A 22,381-nucleotide genomic window follows, 5' to 3' on the forward strand; every position below is an offset into this window, starting at 1 on the left:
ACAAGCTTGATCAGTTGTAAAAGGTGGATTATTGAGCATTATTCATCGCTAAAACAGAGGCATAACGCTTGTTTTCACTCGTCTTTTTCTTCTGAACCGTTAATCCCGCTTAGAGGAGAGAGAGAACTTTTTTGAGAGAGAAAATAACCCTGAGTGTGTTGTCTCGTCCCTTCCTAGATAGAGAAAACATCTCCAAGCGCGCGGATCCAGTCTCTCTCTCTCAAGCTGGGTCACATCCCGAGCCCTCTCTCCTCCATGTGTTGTCTGCCTCAGGCAGCAGGCGGCATCCGTCAGAGACATGCGGTCCCCAGCGAACCCACGAACCGCAATCCTTGGCCTCTCTCGCACCCTTCCGCCAGCCCCTCCAAGAGGGAATCGTTGCAGGGAGGGATAATCGAGCCCCATTGCAATTGCATGCGACAGAGACGGAGAGGGATGAGAGACCTCTTGACGACCTGAAGAGAGCCCCCGTTCAAACTGTGCTGGCTGACAGCCGGAGGGCTTCGTGATTGTTCTAAGAGAGCGAACCGCCCGAGCGTGTCCCACGAACCCCAAACGACGAGGCAAGCGTCCAGACGCACGCTGTCGTAAAATCTCTCTTTGTTCGTTCCTATCTGCGCACAAGAGAGCCCATGCACGCGCATGTGCATGCGCATGCACACGTGCACCCGCCAGCACGCGGAGATCCCCGCAGTTGTTTGAGAGAGGGTCTTCCACCGCGCGCGCGACGACCTTCCCAATTTGGAATGCACTCAAACGAAGACCAAAAAGATGAATTTTATCACAAAACGACTGTCACGAAGTCTTCTTCAATTTGGGATAAAAAAGAAGACCCGGAACATCATGGATCGTACTACATTTGTGGTTGAAGAATCAAAAGTTTATGGACTTGGTCGGATTTTGGGTTCTTCCTTAAAACTCTGTTTCAAGTCGATCAATGGGCAACAAAATGTGCGTAATAATGCAAACAATGATTCTACGACGTTTGATCGCCCGAATAGCCATCGGATGTGTCCGAAAAGGCTCTCGAGGCCTAGCAATGGCAAAAGGCCCCTTCAAGAGGGATGGTTTTATCATTTCATGAAAAGTGCTTAAGGGCAATTTGATCATATTTTTATAAAACAAGATTATTATTTTATTCCATTAAATGTATAACTTCTAACAATTGTAATAGAGGCTTCTTGAGAATTTTGGAATGTATTAGAAAAGCTTGAGAATTCAAAGAGATTTTGGGCTTCTTCTCTTGCTTCTAACCCATTTCCTAACTCAAGAAGGGAGGAGAGAGAAACAATTGTTAGAGAGAGAAACTACCCTTGGTACCCTTCACTTCCTAGAACTCCAAACTTCCCATTTCCTAGAACCTTTAGCTCCCTACTCCCTACAACTCCCTACTCCCATACCATACACCCCTAGCCTATCCATACACCCTAGCTTACCATACACCCTAAACTACCATACTCCTTGGCATACCATACACCCTATACTACCCTACACCCTACACCACCCAAACCCACTTAGGTCATCCAATTATAACCTAGACCCTAACCCTAGCCCTAGCCCTAAAGACCAAGCCCTCTCTCTAAGGAGCACTCAAAGCGACCGTGGAAGGCGCACTAAACCCAAGCCGCCTAGGTCCACCCTCTCTCCTCTCCCATCTCTCTCTTGGATCCATAGCGGGTTCGAGCTCTCCCTCTCCCTCTCTCTCTCCTACTCGAACCCACAACAGGTCCGAGCCCTCTCCCTCTCTCTCTCTGTCTCTCTCTCCATCACGGAATCACACTAAGGACCGGTTCGTCTCTCTCTCTTTCACCCCCGTCACGGACCCACACCAAGGGCGGGTCCGTCCTCTTCTCTTTCTCTCTCGCTCTCTATCTCTCTCTCACCCTCTCACACTCTGTCATAGACTCATGCCATGGACAGGTCCGTCTCCTTCTCTCTTTCTCTCTCCATCTCTCTCTATCACAGACCCGTGTCAAGGGTGGGTCCATATATCTCTCTAACCCTCATCACAGACCTGCACCAAGGGCGGGTCCATCTCCCTCATTCTCTTTAACTCTCTCTCTTCTTCTCCTCCCCTCACTCATGTACTCTCTCCCTTACTCTTTTCTCTCATCTACCCTCTTCCTTTCTCTCTCTCTCATCTTGTTATTTTTTTTCTTATTCTCTCTCTTCTCTTGCACTCAATCACTCAAGCTGGGGTCTTCCTGAGATAGCTTCCTTAAAGAGTTTTTACTCTTGGACTGCTCTAACCACCAGTTTATATAGTGATTGGATTGTGAGAGTGTTTGGGTTGTGAGAGAGATTTCTCTCTCATTTTCTTTTCTCTTCTCTCTCTCTGAGTTACTTTAAGAAGGCTCTTTGGGTCTGACATAGTTACGGGATAAGTCCCGTGACTCTACTTCCCGAACCCTCCGGGTATCAAGGCTTCTAGCCTAGTACCTTTCCCTTCTCTCTAGCAATACCTATTGGGAGAGGTTACCCTGGGAGGCTGCTCAATTCTTGGGTCATTCTCTCTCTTCTCCTATCTCACCTTCTTCTTTCTAAACTAAACCCCCACCAATTCATCCTCATTCTTATCTTCTTTCTTTTTATTTTTCTATATTTTCTTCTTCTCTATCACTCTAACCCTCAAAACTAGAATCCCTATCCTAGTATCAACTAAGAGGAAGTTACCATAAGAGAACTTTAAAAAGCTATTTTTAGTTGTGAGAGTCTGAGTGAGATATTGAATTTTGGAGGAGCCGAATTCAAACCGTGCTGCTGTACAGTCGGAGGGCTTTCAAAATGATCTAAGAGGACTAAGGCCTAGCGTCCCATGAACTCAACTGGTAAGGTAGGTGTTCAAGTCCACTCCTTTACCAGTTTAAAATCCTCTCACTGTTGGAAACATATCTGCATGCGGCACACGAGCACACATGCACACACGGGTCGAGTGGTTGTTCGAGAGGGGGTTTATCGAGCCCGGGTCCCCGAGGGAGCAACGGCGGTAAATCCAAGCCTGACCACCACTGTCTCGCTACAATGCACTCCAATTAATGAAGTTTTATCCAGATTCACTTTCAGCCCCAAAGCTACCTCACAACAATACAAGAATCTTCCAATATTATTAACTTAATCCACACTTGCACCAAAAACAAATTAATGTGTCATCCGCATATTGTAGATGAAAGATACTAGGACCATTATTAGCTACCCGAAATCCACTAAAACTACCTGCATTTCAACCTTTCTAAGCATCAAGCTGAAGCATTCAGCATAAATAGTAAACAAGAAGGGAGACAGTGGATCACCCTGTCTCAGACCTCTAGTAGCTCGAAAGTAACCTTTAGGACTTCCATTAATCAAAACTAAAAAATGAGCCAACGTGATACATCCAAAAATCCAATTCTTCCAATTTGCTCCAAAACCCATTATGTTCATGATTTCAAGTAGAACACCTCATTCCACCCCATGATAGGCTTTTTCCATATCCAGTTTGATAACTACTCCCAGTTCCCTACTTTAATGAATACATTCTTGAGCCACTAACACACTGTCAGTAATCAATCGATTTTGGATAAAGGATTGTAGTTCAAATATGAGATAATGTAACACCATCTTCAAACGATCTGCCAAAATCTTCGCCACAATCTTGTACAAACTTGATAACAAGCTTATAAGCCTAATATCCAAAAGATTAACTATCACTGCTTTTTTAGGGATTAGAGCAATATAAGTAGAATTAACGCCTTTAAAAAGTTCTCCAGCTATCAAAAAAACTTGAACCATTTGTAACAACTCCCCACATAGAAGAGACCAAAATCTCTAAAAGAAAAAGATAGGGAACCCATCCGGACTAGAGGCTGTCACCAGAGAGAGAGCATACTGTTGTTATCTTTAATTCCTCCAAAGACACCTCCCTTTCCAAGTCCGATGTCAACTAAGAAGATAGAGAGCCTTAAAGGGTACTCTCTCCATCCTAGGAGTAAAGCGAACTTCATAGGTGAAGGCTTTTTGAAAATGATCAATTATAGCTTTATCAATGCCTCTTGACCATGCTCATCAATCCCAGGGATTGAGATCCCTGAGATATCATTTTGTCTTATGAAAAAAATTTGGTATTGTGGTCACCCTCCTTCAGCCATTTCACTCTTGATCTCTGTCTCCAATAAATCTCCTCAATTATTTGATAATCCCACTAAGTTCACAATTTTCCAATCCTCTCCCTCAAATTATTAGCGGATAAGACACCAGAATTTTGAACATTATTATCAATGAGTTGGATATCTCAAAGAATCCCTTCCAAGTTTTCTTTGATCTGAAATATGTTCTCCTTCTTCCATTGTAGTAATCGCTGCTTTAACATTAAGCAGATTTTTGTGAAGCTGAAAGTTTGACCACCCATAATTAATTGAGTTCTCCCAAGTACTCCTAAATAAGAACCATAATTAATTGAGTTCTCCCAAGTACTCCTAAGTAAACTTGCCACCCTTTCCTCCAACCAGCCAATCTCCATTCTAAAAGGCTTTAGACCCCCCACCATATCACTCCTACTCAACAAAATAGGTGTATGGTCAGAGAACAACCTCGTTATAGCCTTGACGGATGCCAAAGAGAACGAGTTCATCCATACTGGTGAAATTAAGAACCTTGCGATCTTTGTCTGAATGAGGTGAGATACGCTATTATTGGACCAAGTGAATTTGGTACCGACTAATGGCTAATCAATCAAGCAGTTGCTTTCAATAAAGTGATTGAACAATCTCATAGAGGATTTAATGGAATCCCTTGATGACGATTCTTCTGGCCATCGAATCATATTAAAATCCCCCCCCCCCCCACCCCCCAATACAAACAAGAATATTAATTCCAGACAGAATAGCAGATAATTCATTCACAAAAGATTCTTTCATAGCAACATTGTTTAGTCCATACACATTAACCAAACTCCACGAATAATGCTACATTGGACCATTAAAACACACAGCCAACACCCTATCACCTTGAATAATATCAAAACATTGAAGAATTAAAGGATCCCACAAAATCTATAGACCCCCTGATGTCGCCACAACATCTAAACTTGCAAAATTTACAGCACCTAAACCCCCAACTTCCCTGACCCCAAATAAAGGACCTGGAAGTTTGGTTTCCTATAGAATAACAATGTCTGGTCTATATTTCATTACCAAAATGTGAAAATCCCTCGTACGCTTAGGGTCCCCAAGACCCCTTACAATCCAGCATAGTATTTTCATTTAAAAGGTGTAGAAGAAGAACCTTGGCCCTCCTGAAACTGACCAGAGAACTGCCGCTCCATGATGAAGGCCAACTCCATTGGTGTCAGTTTTGAATCAGAAGAGGCTTCGTCACTTGGAATCTCCACCACCTCACCTTCATTGAATATCACTTTCGGGGTAGCGATACTCTTCAGAATTCTCGGTGCCTCCAATCTAGCAGAATGCCTAATATCCACCAATTGGAGCACTCCTCTGGACTTTCCTTTAGCAGTTTTCGCAAGAGTGATAGCAACATCTTCCGAAGGGGTCGACATGGGTACAGGAGCGTCACCCAAACTCAACCCTTTCACTACTTTTTCTACCTTCTTATCCTTGATATCTTGGAGAACCACCACAATAGGGACATTGTAGTCAAGTTCCATGACATCCAACATACTACCCATCTAGAAATCCTCCTGCTGAATCTTTTACTCCTTATCTATTGCAACCTCAGAACCCTATCCAATCTTCTTCGTCTCTCCGGTCACTACACCTTCCACAGAAAGCTCCGATCCCAAAGTTTGCCTCGCCTCTGGATAAGTAAGAAGCAACGGTTCAGTATAAACCTCGGGTACCATTTTCGAAGGAGGTTGAGACAACCCTACTTCTACCATCGCTAAATATGTAACCATAGGTGCAGTGTAGCTAAGACTGTCATTATGCAAATCTTCACCCTCTGACTCCACTTCAACAACAGCCAGAGGATCCACCACAATAAGATCAAAGTGAGGTCTCTCATTTGGCTCAGTTCTCTTATTAACTGCTCGACGGCAGGGAACAAACTTCATCCTTCCTAAAAGAAGAACGATGATCAACCAACACCAAGATGAAGAAGCCTTAAGAAAAGCCCTCCTTGTTTGCCAAACTGCCACCCCTGCTTTCCAAAACAAGAGCAGTGGTGCTACAAGGTTGAAACCGTCTCAAAGTGACATACCGAGAAAGGGACCGCCACAATGCCATCTCTTCCTCATAAAAATCCTAGCCGAATCCAAGTCAGTTTCCAAAGCAGGCACACAATCACCAAGTGTCCCTGCCGTTGTCAGTGGATCAATCCCCAGATTCGTGACATTTAATTTCCTCTGTGCTAGATCCTCAGATGAGGTGGATGCATTGTTAAAATCCAAGGACCCGCAGGAGCACATGTGAAAGCATGAGCCATCTTATTTGAATTTTCCCCAACCGTAGCCTCAAAATCAGGAAATCGTCCAACTGGAATCATTCTTTCCATATTTTTCGTTTTTGGATAGCTCGTTGGTTACGACACCTTCTCCTTCACCTGATATTACGATTTGGGCATTTCCAATTATCGTCAGAAAGTTTTGCCTCATCTTCTCTGACTTGAGCATCAGGTTCCTTCTGGTTCAACTGAACTACAAGCCTCTTATTTTCTACTACTACCAACTCACCATCATGATCCTTAGCCATAGGTGTATTTAAATAATATGTGCATTGCCCTCTATGTTCCCCTCCACCACCACATAAATCCAAAAATGGTCAGAGCCCACTTGCAATCTCACCTTCCTTAGGACTTGGGCACCAAGAAGCCCCCATATTTTTAAACGAACAAACCGTCTATTTGGATTTCAATCATCCTCTGATCCAGTTCCTGAATAGTGGCAAAGGACAAAATCAACTTTTGGAAAACTGACAATTTCCAAACATGTAAAGACACTCTCCACAGACGGATCCAACATGAAACTTTTTGAATGAGAGAACCATGTGCCGTAGGCTTCCAGTTCTCCACGGCCAACAGTCTACCACGAACTGTATAAAATTTTCATCTTAGTGCGTGCCTGGCATCCGCCCCTGAATTCAAAACAAAATCACCTTAGGAGGGTATGAAAGTCCCCAGCCTCTTCTAGCCCAGTCACTCAAACTGAAAATATCGTCAGAGGGCGGACTAAAAGAACCAACCACCACCGTTCTACTCACCTTGATGGCCTCAACAATCTCCTCCTCTAAAGATACACAGGGAAAGGTGTTCCAAACCTCCCCTTCCTCCATCTCATTCTCTCTCTACTCCTATTAGCTAGGGGCTCTATTACTTTTAGTTTTCTTATTCTAAAGAAGTTTACAATAACTACCCTGAGTGATATAAGACCCATCAACCTCCTTACTAGCCATGAAGTTGTTGGCGGAGAGGCTAAAGTTCGCAGAGATGCTATACAATTTGGACTTATCAAGGCACAATACACCCCGTGCAATCAATGTGGCAAAGTTGTGAGCACGATGCAGGGGATGCACAAGTTGCCCACAACAAATTGGTCGTGGAGGGTGATTCAATATTATTAATTAGTGTAAGCAATCTAATTCCACTCCTTCATGGACGAGATTATGTGTCACCTCTCGAGAGAGACTACATTCATATCATGTAAGGGCGAGGGTTTGGAGGGGCGGAAGCGAGGGTTGGAGGGGCAGGGGCAAGGGCAAGGGCAAGAGAGGGGGGGAGAATTGAGCCTAGCATGTGGCATTGCAAATTGTCAAGCATTAAACAATTAAGCCCATGCTCTTTTCCTAAAATGAATATAAAGTGTACATGCACATATCATCAAAGTTTTTTTTCTTTTGATCTTCATTAACCAGCAGCCATCGTAGTTGTTGTTTTTTGGGTGACTCAGTAGGGAGAGAGCCTCTACCCTGGGTAGGAATTGAGCTTAGAAAGTAGCATTGCAAATCGTCAAGCACTAACTTCTCTTTACACTTGTACCTTTTTCATATTCTCAATGAAAACATTACAAAAACAATGTAATAGGTTTGTACAAGTATTTTGGTTCGTATACGAATGTATGCATACATGTACATATTTATGTGCTTCTATGTAATTACATATGCACAGTTTCTAAAAAAATGTAATTACATATGCACAACAAAAAAAAAAATGCATATGCATGCACCTGCTACATAAAATGTGTGCAAGTGGACCGCTGGTGAAGACACATCATGCCATTTTATATACAAGGCACGCAAGGGAATTCACAAATTTGTCATTTTTATCACCAATATTTCCATGAAAGGCACATTGATTCATGCAACTCCAGGTAATAAATTGCCTATGACGTACTACGCATATCATGAAAATTTGCAAGCTCATTTTGAGACATCTGCAAATTCCATCTGCAATAATAACCTAATTTTTTTGGGATTCTTCAGTGTAATTCAGTAAATTCAGGTATGAGCACGAACAATAGACCCAGAAATCAACAAGTTGAAAACCTTAAAGAACTGCAGTGTTATATATCACAAGCAAGTCTAAAAATATTTTTTACAATGAAAGGATTCCTGTAAGTCAATCTTATGTGGTAACTTTCATGGAGGGAGGAAAAAAAAAAGTTACCACTATCAAGACAAAAAGAAAAAAATAACATGGGGGGAGGAAAAAAAAAGAAAACAATCTTATGTGGTAACTTTCATTTGACCATGTGACTAGTTTTAATGTAATTCATGAGTCTCTTGAGAGCCTTACCACTATCAATGGCTTCTCTTGCCCTGTCCATTGCAGAAAGGACATCTTCTGCACCACGGCAACCTAACAAGTGGTCGACCATACCAGCGTTCAGCACTATGCGGTCATAGGCCGGGCCTCGCTCTCCCCGAAGCGCTGCCAAACCCAACTCAATAGTCTTCATCACCTACATATTAAGTAAATTTAGAATCAAGGTTCATTTAGCAGACTCTGGGATCCAGTCTTTGGTTGAGGTATAGTAGTTACAATTATATGGAAAAGCAAGAAGAAAAACCATATGTTTTAATATGAGCTGAATGTTACATAATAAGACCCAGACCATTAAAAACAAACCTACACCATGCACACAGGAAATCCTCCCCTTCTAGGACAAGACAAGTTTGTGACTTTATAGAAGGAAGAATCTGGTTCTCTTTTTTCTTTTTCTTTAAGGGGGGGGGGGGGGGGGGGGGGAGAGAGAGAGAGAGAGAGAGAGAAATCTAACAAATTAATCAAATTATTGACAAACTTATTGACCTATCCCAGAAAGAGATCAAAAGAATTAATCACATCCTTGATAAACTTACTGATCTGTCTGTCCTTGGAGTGTCACAAGGTTCAAATCCATAATCCTTCGCATCAATTGCACGTCTGAAAGTCTCACGATTAACCCCTGACACAAAAGATACCATTGTCGTCAGACTTCAAGTTCAAGCTAGTTTAAGAAAAACGAGTCATTCTTAGATGAGGATGCAGCCTCCTCTAAGAAAAACAAATGCTCAAGTCTACTCGGATACCATAACATACAGGAGATATTCACATATTACTCAAATGCATATATCATAAATGAACATGGAGATCACCCAGAATAAAACTGTTAGTCTAATATAAATCCAACCAAGAACGATAAACAAAATTCTTCATTGAATCTCTCTCTCTCTCTCTCTCTCTCTCTCTCTCTCTCTATATATATATATATATATATATATAGAGAGAGAGAGAGAGAGTAATGATCCTATGAGACCCTCCCACACCCATGTGTGTAGGACCCCAAAAGATCACCATTAAATTTAGCACAAATCTCTAGAAAAGTTATCACATGGTGTGGGACTTGACTTTTCTAAAGATCTGTGCCAAATTTAATGGTGATCCTTTGGGGTCCTACACACATGGGTGTGGGAGGGTCTCATAGGATCATTACTCATATATTTAAATCGATCAAAAATCGTGTTGGACCAAATTTCTTGGTTCTAGTGTAACATGCCTTTGATATCGATCCGAATCAAGATGAAATATTAAGATCTTCTCACATAAGACTTAGATGCACACGCTACAGGCACTATCATGCATTCCATACATTAGATCCTAATGAGAGCACCTACTAGGCTGAGAGACCTTAGCGCAGACCTAGGGTGGCCAAGGTGAACAAAATGAAGTCGTGGTATCAGAAAGATGCAAGGGATATTTAGATACAGAAAGGTGGGGGAAGAGTCCAAGTAGAAGGCTGGAGCAGCAGGCACAGAACCTGGTTGTTTCCAACTCTATACACACACACACAGCTGAATGACAAAAACTCAATTGACATTGACCCCATAGCACCTCTAGAAAGCCCTCCCCATCAGCAACAGGGTGTGCTTATAATTTTTTATACAAGATGATCTCAAAGTTCATGACTAAAGAAAGGCCACAAAAAATGTGATAGAATGCAAGAAGCTTGTCCTGTTTTATAGTTTCTAACATACACGCTCCGGAAGAAGATTCTTCTCCCAATGAACAGAAGCAATGATTACCTCAGTTTTGCAAGATGAGGGCCGATAACATTGCAGCATAGAAACAACTAAAGAGGATATTCTATTCTGTTATCCACAATCATTATTCCGACATTGACAAAGGAACATGTGCCCAGGAATCGGTCTTGGGTCCAGGCATAGCAGCTGGGTTTTCATAGCAATACGTCTTCGGTTCCATTCCTACGTAACCTTGTTAAAAAAAACAAAAAAAAAAGAACGGATGCCCACATTTTTTTTTTGTTTTTTTAAGGCTTATGCATTCACAATTAATATGGTTACTTGCAATGATCAGATGTCAAGCAAGAGAATATCGAACATAAATTGTTACATCACAGCAGATGACCCATTAAAAATTGGTATAGAGGGAAGGAAAAGGAACTATGATAAACATGAAGAAAAAACAAGAAAATTCCGTTATTGTTATCGGAATTTTATAATCATAGGTGGCCCATGCAAATGTTAAATTCCATAAGACATGCACCATAAGAAACATTTGCATTTTTTGAATATGTGAACTGTCATAAGAAATACTTCTATTCCACGTACAAGTAAAGTGAATGAGATAATAACTTTGTTAAGAAGCCATAAACTGTGTCTTGAAACATCTTTCTACTCTTGAAAGAAGAAATACACACCATCAGATTCAATAGAACCCCCAATTTCTAGTTCACGGAACCCCGAACAGTAGTTCACTGGAAGCCCTTTTGATGCACTTATCGATCGAAATTTTGTTGTCATTGATAATCCTCCTTCCTCACCCTAACCACAATCATGGCAGCATGGAATAAGTTTACTCTAAAGTATGTTGCCAAGGAAAACAAGTAGAAAAACATAGGGTCAGTCCAAAACAATATATTTACATATGAATGCTACATCCTAAACTTTAGAGCCAAAGAACAGGGTAATTTCAACTGTAAACTACTATGGAATGTAATATACACTATATCACTAGCAATGCAAGAGTTGAAATCCTCATTGTGAATTCATCTTGCACTTTTGCCAGCATATCAAGGTGTTCAGTCACACATTGATAATGATTGGTCAAGCTATTGCACAAGCTCGTAGTTTCATAATTAAAGAGAGATTCTGTCTATTTCACCGAGAAAGAGATCACAGCAAGTGCCATCATACACCATATTGGGGTGAAGTTCACTTCAGTCTGGTCATGGATACTTGACGTTCTCCAAGGCTGTTAATGGCATTCCTATATTTTATTAAAGCATGTTTATGTTTAGCCATATCGTCCTTGACTCTGTACCATAATAATGCTAATGGACTCCCTTCTAAGTTCAAAATCATTACACCTCTAATATCAGAGAAGTTATACTGATCACTCTGCAATGCCTCCATGTCCTCAGGTAATTACGTTGCTCCCTATTACATTAGGGCAGCACTGGGAGCCAATGCATGCCAACCTGAGCCCAAGTAGTGACACTAAACCAATGTTGCTCAGGCTTGGGAGCCCGGAACTCCCTGCTTGCCCATGGGGGCACTGTAGACAAACTCGCCCAAGTTACCATAGTAACTCAAGAAAGTTATCAGAAACTCGATGAGTTCCTGAGGAGAACTCATCATGTCTGTTAGAAGTCGGTGAGTCTTTCAGTAATTACCAAGTCCAAGGATCTCACTGTTGTAAAGGGGGGGCAAGAACCGAACCCCCTTGTTCTCATTTTCTCTTCAACCAAGTAGAGATTTGGCCACAAGTTAGGGTTTAGAGTTGTTTTTGCATCCTCTAGCAATTAATATTTAATTTGAAAGAACAAATAAAATAAAACTTCTCAAGTTCGTAAGATTTTGATTTTCACACAAGGGTTTAACTTTGACAAAAGTTCAAAACAAGGTTTCAAAAACGCTAGGCAGCCCCTAGGTGGCCTGCTTGGCGCCCAGCGCTTAGGCGGGCGCCCAGAACCTCAGGCACCCCGTAGTTTTAAAAAAAAGAGAAACGCCTAGCCCACCTGGGAGCCTGCCTAGCCCGCAAGGGTGCCCGCCCAGGTACATTCGCCTTGGGCACCCACCTGGGCGCTCGCCCAAGTACATCCGCCCGTGTAGGGCCGCTTGGGTCTAAGCAGGGGGATTTTTTGTCCAAGCAGGCGCCTAAGCGCCAGGAGGACCGTTTTTTAAAACATTGGTTAAAAACCTTGCAAATCTTTGTAGCCCTAGCGCAATCTTGTTTGAAATTTACCCAAGATTGTTTTTGAGTTCTTAATCAAGTCCTGGGCTTATTTTCAAGGGCAAAAAACATACAAACACTATTTGGCCAAAAACATTTCAAGAGCTCAAATCAACTAGATCCGAACTCGAATGCCAAATCTAGTTTAATGGTCCAATTTGGGGTAGTTGATGACCTTTGGCAAACATTGAGAGGCATTGCTTTACTCACCTAGAATAAATATTAGAGGATTGGCTTCCAAGTTTTGGTAAGAAAAATTGTGTTTCTTATTTTCAACTCAAATTCATGGATGACTGATTTTGTGTAGTAAAATACACAGGCTTGATGTGAATTTAGCCCCTAATTGTCTGATCAATACCAAATCTCGAGGTGCCACACACCCTAAACCGGTTAACTCATCCCACAAGTGACCATAATTATTTTCTTGTTTGTTTGTCTCTTTCTCAATTTGACGATGAATATTTTGGAGTTTGTCGACTCTCTCTCTATAAACAGCTCTCTTTTGCTCTAACCATCTTCTGCTCTTGGTTTTCTATCTAGCCAGACCCCATTTTCTCTCTCGTTTTCTCTCTCTAGCCACTCTCTCTCTCTCTCTCTCTCTCTCTCTCTCTCTCAAGTAAAAACTACTCAGCAAAACAATTAATTGAGTACCCACCGGCTTCAAGGGGAAAATCATGAGCTTCCTCATCATTACAATCAAAAGCAAAATTGCAACAGGTATTGGGTCGCCAACCAATTTCTGATTGAACCAAAACAAGCAACTTGTGTTCGATTGATGGGTCTTGTTTAAATGATAAATTCACATGAAGCAAAACAGTATGTCGATTGATAGCACTAGGTCCTCTCTCTCTTCCAAAGAGACCCAATAATCCCCAAAACCACAACTTTAAACCCCTAGTATCCATGATCAAAATCTGGTAGATAATGGAGGCTAGGTCCTGCAAATCCACCTCCTATAATTTCATAAAACTTTCTTCAAATATCTTCATATTGTGGTTGATTCATAAGTTGGTCTATCAGTAGAGAACCATACTGATCATCAGACCTCAAGGGCTTGGATGGATGCTGATTAATCTAAGGAAGTGCGGACACAATCAAAGCCATTGGTTCCCAATGAATTGATAAGAAGAGTTGATTGCGCAAGAGCTTGAGGGACCAGGCAACATCAGGCTCGAATAAGTTGAGAAGGGCATCCTTAGGCTCACAAATTGAGTTTAGAAGAGCATCCTCAGGCTCACAAATTGAGTTGAGAACAGAAAAAGGACTGAGAGGTTGCAGAGAGGAGGAATAGAGAACGAGTCAAGGTACTCCTGATGAGAGAAAAAGAAAAAACGATACATGAAATATCAGGTGAATGAAATTAGAAGGGGGTAGGGGGCAGGGGGCAGGGGGCTGGGGGAAAAGAGAGGGAGAGGGGGAGAGAGAGAGAAGGTTATGAGAACAGCAGAAGTTGGGGGAAGGGTGGGGAATGGGGAAGGAGAGAGAAAATGGAGCCGGTGTGGAGAGAAAGGATATGAGAAGAGCAGGAGTTGGGAGAAGAGAGGGCGAATGGGAAGAGGAGAGAGAAAATGGAGTTGGTGTAGAGAGAAGGGCAATTGGAGTTTGTGAGAAGACTGAGAATAAGGAAGTTAGAAGCTGTGAGAAGGCAATCGTGGAGAGGGTCGTAGGTTGTGAGAGAAAGAAGGTAGATGACTGTTGCTTGATTTCTTAGCTGATTAGAGAAGATAGATGGCTGTGATGGTTTCTACAATGAGGTAGGGTGTTGATGCCAATGGGCTCACTGGTTTACATACAGGAGTGAGCTAGAGAGAAAAAATAAGAGAGAAGAGGGTGCTCGGCTAGATGGAGAACGATGACGAGGGAGTGGGTTAAAGAGTGGGTTGGGTTAAGAAGAGGCGACCTAGAGAGACGAACAAATTTGCAATTAGTCTGGATCACGCATTGAACTGGCTAACTGGTGAAATGGTAGGTCTCACCTCGAGATTCGATATTTATCTAACAGGTAGGCGCTAAAATCATCCCAAGCATATATATCGATAATACAGAGGATCATTCCCCTTTGTATAAAGGTTTTATGAATTTCTATATATTTTCTATTTTCTTGGATTTTTATATTTTTCCAAAATTTCACACATTTTTATGTAAATCTCGCCCAACTCTTGACAAAATTTGACAAGTCCACACGAAACTCGCTGAGCCAACATACTCCAGGCCCCTTGCAAATCCTGGAGTGAGTCCAAGTTTACCAACATTGCTATAAATAAATCTGAGCATCGATCACTCATGAAGTGGTCCTTTCACCTCATGCTACTCCAGATGAGAATACATTTAAGCCATAAACAGAGGGTAAGCATAGAATTGCAGTCAATAACCTTGGTTTTTATATATGAACCCATGCCCTACAACTATCAGTTGGCTTTTCTAATAACAGAATGCATCCTAACTTTGTAACCTTATAGCAAATATTAACTATGCAAAGGAGAAATAAACCTTACATCACCAGAAAAACATTACATCTTAGCAAAAAAAGTATTAGCTACTGAGACAGGATGCGGGTTGTATGGAGCCTAGGCTCTAAACAATCAAATTAGAGCCTACCTTCAAATAGGGTCAAGAAATGTGGTTTCAATACTGGAAATCTTTGTGACAACCTTAAAACATATTTTTATCTCTATTTATAAAGTTTAAAGCTTCAAAAATAGTGTAGATCAACAGATCTATGAAAGCTTGAAATTTTGAAAATTGACGGTCTAAAAATGCATTACAAAATACACTATTTTCAAAACTTGAAATCCATTTTTTTGTCATGTTAATGCATCTTGATGTCGAGATGATCAATTTGATGATATTTGGACATCAAAACAACCTCTTCTAGTGAAATTTTTGAGGTAGGCTCTAATTTGATTGTTTAGGGCCTCAGCTCTATATGAACTTTTTTCCTGAAACAAACCTTTACAACCAACCCAGCATGGACGCCTCTTCTCCTCATAAGCATCAATAATGGAACTTCATAACCTTCGTGGTAAAATCCTGCAACAATCGATTCCCACCCGCGTGCCTGTCATCAAACAGCTACCTTATAAATCATCTCCACATGCTGTTCTTGGCAATGTAAATAAGCATCAATGCAATCAAATCCAGCAGATGCAATTACAGAATCAATCGATGACGTGCCTACTGTTGTTATGCTCAAGAAACAAATCACTTTCAAATAACACGCAGTCACTAGAAAAGAGTCCGAAATACTGCTTTTATGTACAGCTTATGTCGAGCAAGGGGCAGCTTATCAAAAAAGAAAAATGTAAAGTGAGGCATACTAAATTAATTTTTATTTAAATGGTTAGGAAAGTTAAAAAAATGGAAAATAAAAATAAAGAAACACAGGACTAATATTGTCTGCACTACTATAGTATTCAATTAAATCATATATTTAAGGTAAATAAGTGTAACAAGATTTAAAATATAGCAAGTCAAATTAAACAAGAAAATGCTCAATAATATCTAGAATTATTAAAGGGAAAATATAATTAAAGGGCATAAATTATTCTAAAATATCAATAGAGGGGTCAAGAGATTCCATTTATCACTGCTGGGCATGTCATTTCATAAAGCAAAAAGCTTATATAAGGTTGCAACCTTAAAATGCAGAATTAAGATGCACCTAGAAAATCCATCGGAAAAGGCTGGTTTAATGTTGAAAAAGCTTATAATTGATCATCTCGATGTCGAGATGTATGATTATGAAAAAAAAAAGGTTCCAAGTTTCAAAAATAGTGCATCTTGCAACATATTATCTTGATCGTTTGTTTTCAACATTTTCATATGTTTATAGATCTACATGATTTGAACCATTTTTGAAGTTTAAAATTTTATAATTAGAGATGGAAATAGATTTTCAGGTCATCCTAAGAATTTTTTACACCAAAATTACATGTCAAGAAAAAAATTTGCAAGTACGCCTCAATTTGATTGTTTAAAGCTTCAACCTTAACAACTAGTAGGGGTGTATATGTAATTTGCATTAAGCCACTTAAGTGGGTCAAATTACAAATTGCCCTTGATTGTTCAAATTTCTAAACCTTGAACAAGGGTAATTTGGGAATTTCAACATTTTTTTTTTGTGGAGGTACTTTAATGAAATGAAATTTAAAACGTAAACCATATAGTGAAAGATGGGATCTTTTGGCCCCTTTAATTATTATGTAAAATAATATAATCTTTTTAATGATATTTTCCCAATCCTAAGTATCAATAATTTGATCATAAATCAAATATGGAAAATTGTTTCACACGGACTGGATCGCATTTCTACATGTGTAGTCCAAAAAGAGTAAAGCATCCATCTTAAAGATGGATGCAAGTAGGTGTTCCATCTAACAACAATGGAAACTAATAGTCCAAATGTTTTCTTACTAGAACTATTATTTTTAGTTTTTAAAACTTTTTTATTTTTTTCATATTCATGATCTCTATGTTAGAGATTATGTGTCCTTAAAAATTAAGTCTTAAATTTATTAAGATGCCCGCATTTCTACAAATGCGGGCTTGGCCGCATAGAAACCAGGTCTATCAAATATAAGCAACCTAATTTATAAAATTCATTATACAAAATTGATACATACTATGTTTTCCTGGATAGTTAAAATGGCTATCATGTAACAAAAAATAAAGTCAACGATTAAAGGATCATCATACAATTAAAATGATATATATACTGGTCAATAATACATATTTTTCACTGGAAAATTAAACAATATAGTATTAAAAATGAGAGGTATTTTAACTTGAGGTAGTTTGCAATTCATTTGTTTAACCTTGTACTATACAAAGGCTAGTAGCACCAAATTGACCAATTCTTACAGGAATGTAGTCAGTAGCACTAAAGCTCACAAACTATCTGATCACCTCTCTGGTGAAAGACCTACTGCACGCCGACCTCTGATACACCATATTTTGAACTTAACAAAAATTTCCCACCTTAATCTAGGAGAGGAACAAGATAATAAATGAGGGGATAGGAACCACGAGTTGGTCTGCAAGAAGTCTAGGGCTAAGAAATGTCCATGCAACAACCATCCAAAATAAATACTTTTCCTATCATAGTTCTACTGAAAAGCGGACTTCAACAAAAACTTATATTTCATAAGAGCATATATATATAATAAAACTAAAAGCATTAAAACCATGAGAAAACATCACAAAAATGAAAGGACGAATGGACGACTTCGAACGACAAAAATAATGATACTCATACAGATAAGCGAAAACCACATGCTAGGAGCACTTTGGCAAACAAAGATACATGTTGACGGCATTTTGGAAATTTGGGAGCGCTATTGGGGCAATGGAAAGCGGAAATTTGAAAGGTTGAGAGAAATAAATATAAGTTGACCAACGGATGGAGTTCTAGTGAAAGGTGTATGCTGTTGTATGAGGTATATGAATATTAAATAGAACTAACTCATAGTTTGCACTATATTTCTTATCAGTGCAGTATCAAAAAAAAGTATACTTCTTATCAATGTTTTAAAAAACAGATTGGTAGGGTGGATCGCCCACCCCATCGATCTTGGTCCAAATCAGTGATCAGAATTGTCCAGATCGGCATTCCAATAATTTTTTTCTAAAAACAATCATAAAAATAGTAAATGAAAACAAATATAAACATAATGAATATAATATCTAATGCTGGGATTACTAATCACATATTTCAAGTGGCTTACTTGGTTGCATCGTTGCCTCCCTAATGCACCTATGCACCTTTGTAAAAGGTCAAACGCTCGAGCCCCCGCAATGCAATTCTATTTTAATGAACTCACAAAAGAATATCTTTTTAGAATTGATAAAAAGAGAAGAGGCTACTTCTAAGGATCGAACCTCCATCCTAGGACTTAACACCTATACCTTTCAAAGATTTTTTGATATAAATTTGCTATATTATATACCAGTATAAAAATAACTTTTTTAGCATTGGAAAAAGAACAGGATGCACCTGAGGTACCAGTATAAAAATAACTTTTTTTAGCATTGGAAAAAGAACAGGATGCACCTGAGGTTCGAACCTTCATTGTCAGTTAACAAGTGATATTACCCAACCGCAAAAACAACCCATGCCTTTTTGTTATAAAGCAGCCATGTTATATCCTATATTTGATAAAATTGCCGATCACAACCAGGAATTGGCACGGTCTCCAATAATTCCCAACCCGGATCGGTGATCTTTTACACACTGCTTTTTAATGGTTAGCACATCAAAACCATTATAACTTAAGAAAGAAAAAGTAGTATCCTCAAGGCAGAATTTTTCATAATGATATATCTCAATATTGTATTACACTATATTTTATTGAATCAGATAGTAGTAGCTTGAAAGAATGTAGCGCAAGTGCTAATAACTTTAGAAACAAAATGCAAGAAATAGTAGCTAAAAAAGAAGAGTATGAAAACCCACCCTCACATATTGCTGAACCTTCTCTGCCGTTGCAAGTGGGGGGCGCTTTTTCATGTGTTCCCTCATCCCAAGAAGTGAATATCTGCAAAAACACCACAAGCATATTTAGATGTATGAATATGGCTAAGTAAAACATAAAATGCACTCCGGCTAAATAGAAAATAGATGGACTCCACTAAGACATCATGCCTTATCAATTATACTTAATAAGAGTTTGTGCCATCATTTATCATCTTTAAACACTATGCTTCTGTACTACAGTTGCTGAACGAGTTTTAGTTACAAAATAAGTTCTATCACGAAAAGACAAATAGATATTTGCTAACTCAACCATATATATGATCGCATTGTAGCCAAATGACTGAAGGGAACCAACGCATCATTCATTAGATTTGAAAGATACATGCATTTTAAGCCAAGATCATCTAACTTAGTTTATTAACATTAGCGCGCCGCAGTCATGTCACCTGGTCAACGTGCTTCTTTCTCTATGCGCCCAATGTATCCTTTCAATGACTATACAGGTTTCTACAAGTAATTATATAGAGCCAAGGCTCTAGACAATCAAATTAGAGCCCACCTCAAAAATTTCACTAGAAGAGGCAGTTTTTATGCCCAAATATCCTCAAATTGATCATTTCGAAAGCAAAATGCATGGACATGAGAAAAAAATGGATTTCAAGTTTTGGAAATAGTGCATCTTGTAATGCATTTTAGGCCCTCAATTTTCAAGATTTTCAAGTTTTCATAGATCTGCTCGATCTACACTATTTTCGAAGCTTTAAATTTTATAATTAGAGATGAAAATATATTTTAAGGCTATCACAAATATTTCCATTATTGAAACCACACTTCCCGACACTATTTGAAGATGGGCTTTACTTTGATTGTTTAGAGCCTCGGCTCTATACAAACCGCACCCTTCCACAATTCCAAACCCTCAACTACAGATTATGAGATGGTAACATCAACAGAAACATATCCAACATATTTGTCTGGCATTGAGAAACACACATATAGAAATTCCAACAATGCAGTATTTATGTAATAGTATAGAATCGAGAAATCCAAGTGACTAATACCGACTAATCATTATAACAGCATCAGATTTTCATGTAAGATCTATGCATGACTTGTAAAAAAATCACATATTGAAATTGTATGAAAGTGCACAAAGAGCAAACGAAGAGTTAAAACATTTAAATGGAAAAACCTCCATACAAAGATGGATGAGCCTCGCGTTGACTAATATATGCAAATCCGACATCGTCATCCTGAAATAAATGTGAGGAATAATATCAGACACAAATAGGAATACATAATAGAAAAGATAAAAAATAATCAATGTTTGGAAACGGAGTATAGAATGCTATAACACCTCAAGAAGCTTTTTTGCCTGCAATGTAGACAAATTTGTGCTTGCCCCCATGAATTTAAGCATTTGTTCTTCAGTTATGCCCCCCTGAATACCTTAACAACGCATAATTTCAGCATAGATACATTTCATGTTGAACAGAAAAGAAAATTAGAATTGACAGATACAGGGATTTGAGACTCCTGAAATAACATTATGAGTAGAAATACGCAACGAGGAGAAACTTTTTAAATAAGTAGCTCTCTGACCTTAGGTGGCATCCACTCTACACCATGAAGAACAGAAGATTCTCCATAACAAGCTCTCACTGCAGCCATAAACAAAGTACCCCTAAAGAACCGTGTATTCCCATCGTAAGTTTCACCATAATGAGTCAAGGAGCTAACATCAGCCACTGGTGGAGGACCTGCTTGATGGTAGACACAAGGCCAAAGAATATCATGAAAAGAAAGATGTGACTAACATACTTTCTCTCATATCAGGTAACACAGGAGAATATGGAAAATGATAATAATTAAAGAACAAGGACAGAATCATACTACCTTTAACCCTCTGCGAGAACACAAATACTCAACTTGAAAAATGCCATTAGTTATGAAGGCAACTTAATCTAAGAGTTTTTGCATCTATTTAACTATTTTCAAGTGCTTTACCAGGATTTTCCTGGTTGGCTTGTTTGGTGGTTTTGTGTATGACATCACAAAGAGGCAGTAACCTTTTACAAACTCTTGGAGGTCTGGCATTTCTAGATCATCAAAGAGAAAGGAAATTTCAAACCATTTTATGGTTGATTCTATCAAGCTCTTTATTGCAACAAACTGAGTATAACCATGACGGATGAACTGGAGGCCCAGAAAAATACCACCGACAAGTCAAAAAGCTGGAAATACATAGGAAGCAGAAGGAATTCTCTAAGCAGCCAAATTGAAGCCAGGACCCCTTCACATCATGTGCCATAGGGAATAGAAATCTAGGAGAAGTTCTTTCAAAGTCATATTTCCAGTGGTTATACTTGGTTTCCATATTGTGATTGTTGGAAGAGCAGAGAAGTAACAAGGAGTATACACAAAAAAGAGCAACCTAATTATAATTCATAAGCACGTAGTTGTATTTGGAGAAACTGGAGAGATGAAGATTCCAAATCCAGATTTGGCTAAACTTAAAAAACAGTACAATATTATTCATATCGGACATAGTAGTCTTATATAACTACAAAACAATACAAGCCAGACACATCACATAGTATAAAACACTAAACATGAATTCCGCAACATTTGGACACATCTTTATTGTACTCCAAGATACCTGAATATATTCATATGATCCGCATACTGGTTTTGTCAGGATGATCCCATCACTGCAGCAATATGCCGGAGTCCATGGATATCTTACTTTTTTTTTTGTGCATGTGCATGTGTTCGTTGTGAATACTGCTAAATTACTTGTATGCATATATAGAAGATATCAATAATGCATAAAATACGTATAAGATATGCAGCTATGGTGATGATATGAAACTCAATGCTGGGAAAGAGGGGCACCACACATAGGTCCATTTTCGGACATCACAACCCCCTTTTCTTGACCCTTGTAAAAGATTCAAAGGGATTGAAGTGTAGGTCCATGGAACCAGGCCCACTAACCCCACTTGCCACTGACATCCATAATCTGTAACAGACCCAGGGGACAAAATGCTCAGTAGCATGACGACTCTGCAGCCATGATTCCCATGCCAATGATGTAGTAACCCTCTCTTTTATTTTATTTTTTTCCCCCTCCAAAAATATCATGATAGAATTCATGAAAACACCTTAATCATTTTCAATTAGAATGTCTTTCCTTTAAAGTAAAAATCGTAAAAACTGAAGATAACTGTATCCAAGATGACACCTGAA

At 39.3% G+C, this 22,381-nt stretch overlaps 1 protein-coding gene across 1 annotated transcript in view; it reads right to left on the reverse strand.

Moving 5' to 3' along the window:
* The window catches only part of LOC18437358 (anthranilate phosphoribosyltransferase), a 38,907-nt gene that overhangs the window by 13,494 nt on the left and 3,032 nt on the right, over positions 1 to 22,381 (reverse strand). The window contains exons 3-10 of the mRNA XM_088862316.1: positions 20,735 to 20,892; positions 20,490 to 20,573; positions 20,333 to 20,385; positions 19,112 to 19,193; positions 15,611 to 15,718; positions 11,126 to 11,249; positions 9,288 to 9,373; positions 8,722 to 8,887 (exon numbers count right to left, since the gene is read on the reverse strand). Coding sequence (XP_088718442.1) covers positions 8,722 to 8,887; positions 9,288 to 9,373; positions 11,126 to 11,249; positions 15,611 to 15,718; positions 19,112 to 19,193; positions 20,333 to 20,385; positions 20,490 to 20,573; positions 20,735 to 20,892 — 861 coding nt within the window. The remainder of the gene's footprint in view (positions 1 to 8,721; positions 8,888 to 9,287; positions 9,374 to 11,125; positions 11,250 to 15,610; positions 15,719 to 19,111; positions 19,194 to 20,332; positions 20,386 to 20,489; positions 20,574 to 20,734; positions 20,893 to 22,381) is intronic.

Source organism: Amborella trichopoda, chromosome 3, assembly GCF_054954075.1.
Source record: "Amborella trichopoda isolate Santa Cruz 75 chromosome 3, AtrichopodaSantaCruz75HAP2 v2.0, whole genome shotgun sequence".
NCBI lineage: Eukaryota > Viridiplantae > Streptophyta > Magnoliopsida > Amborellales > Amborellaceae > Amborella > Amborella trichopoda.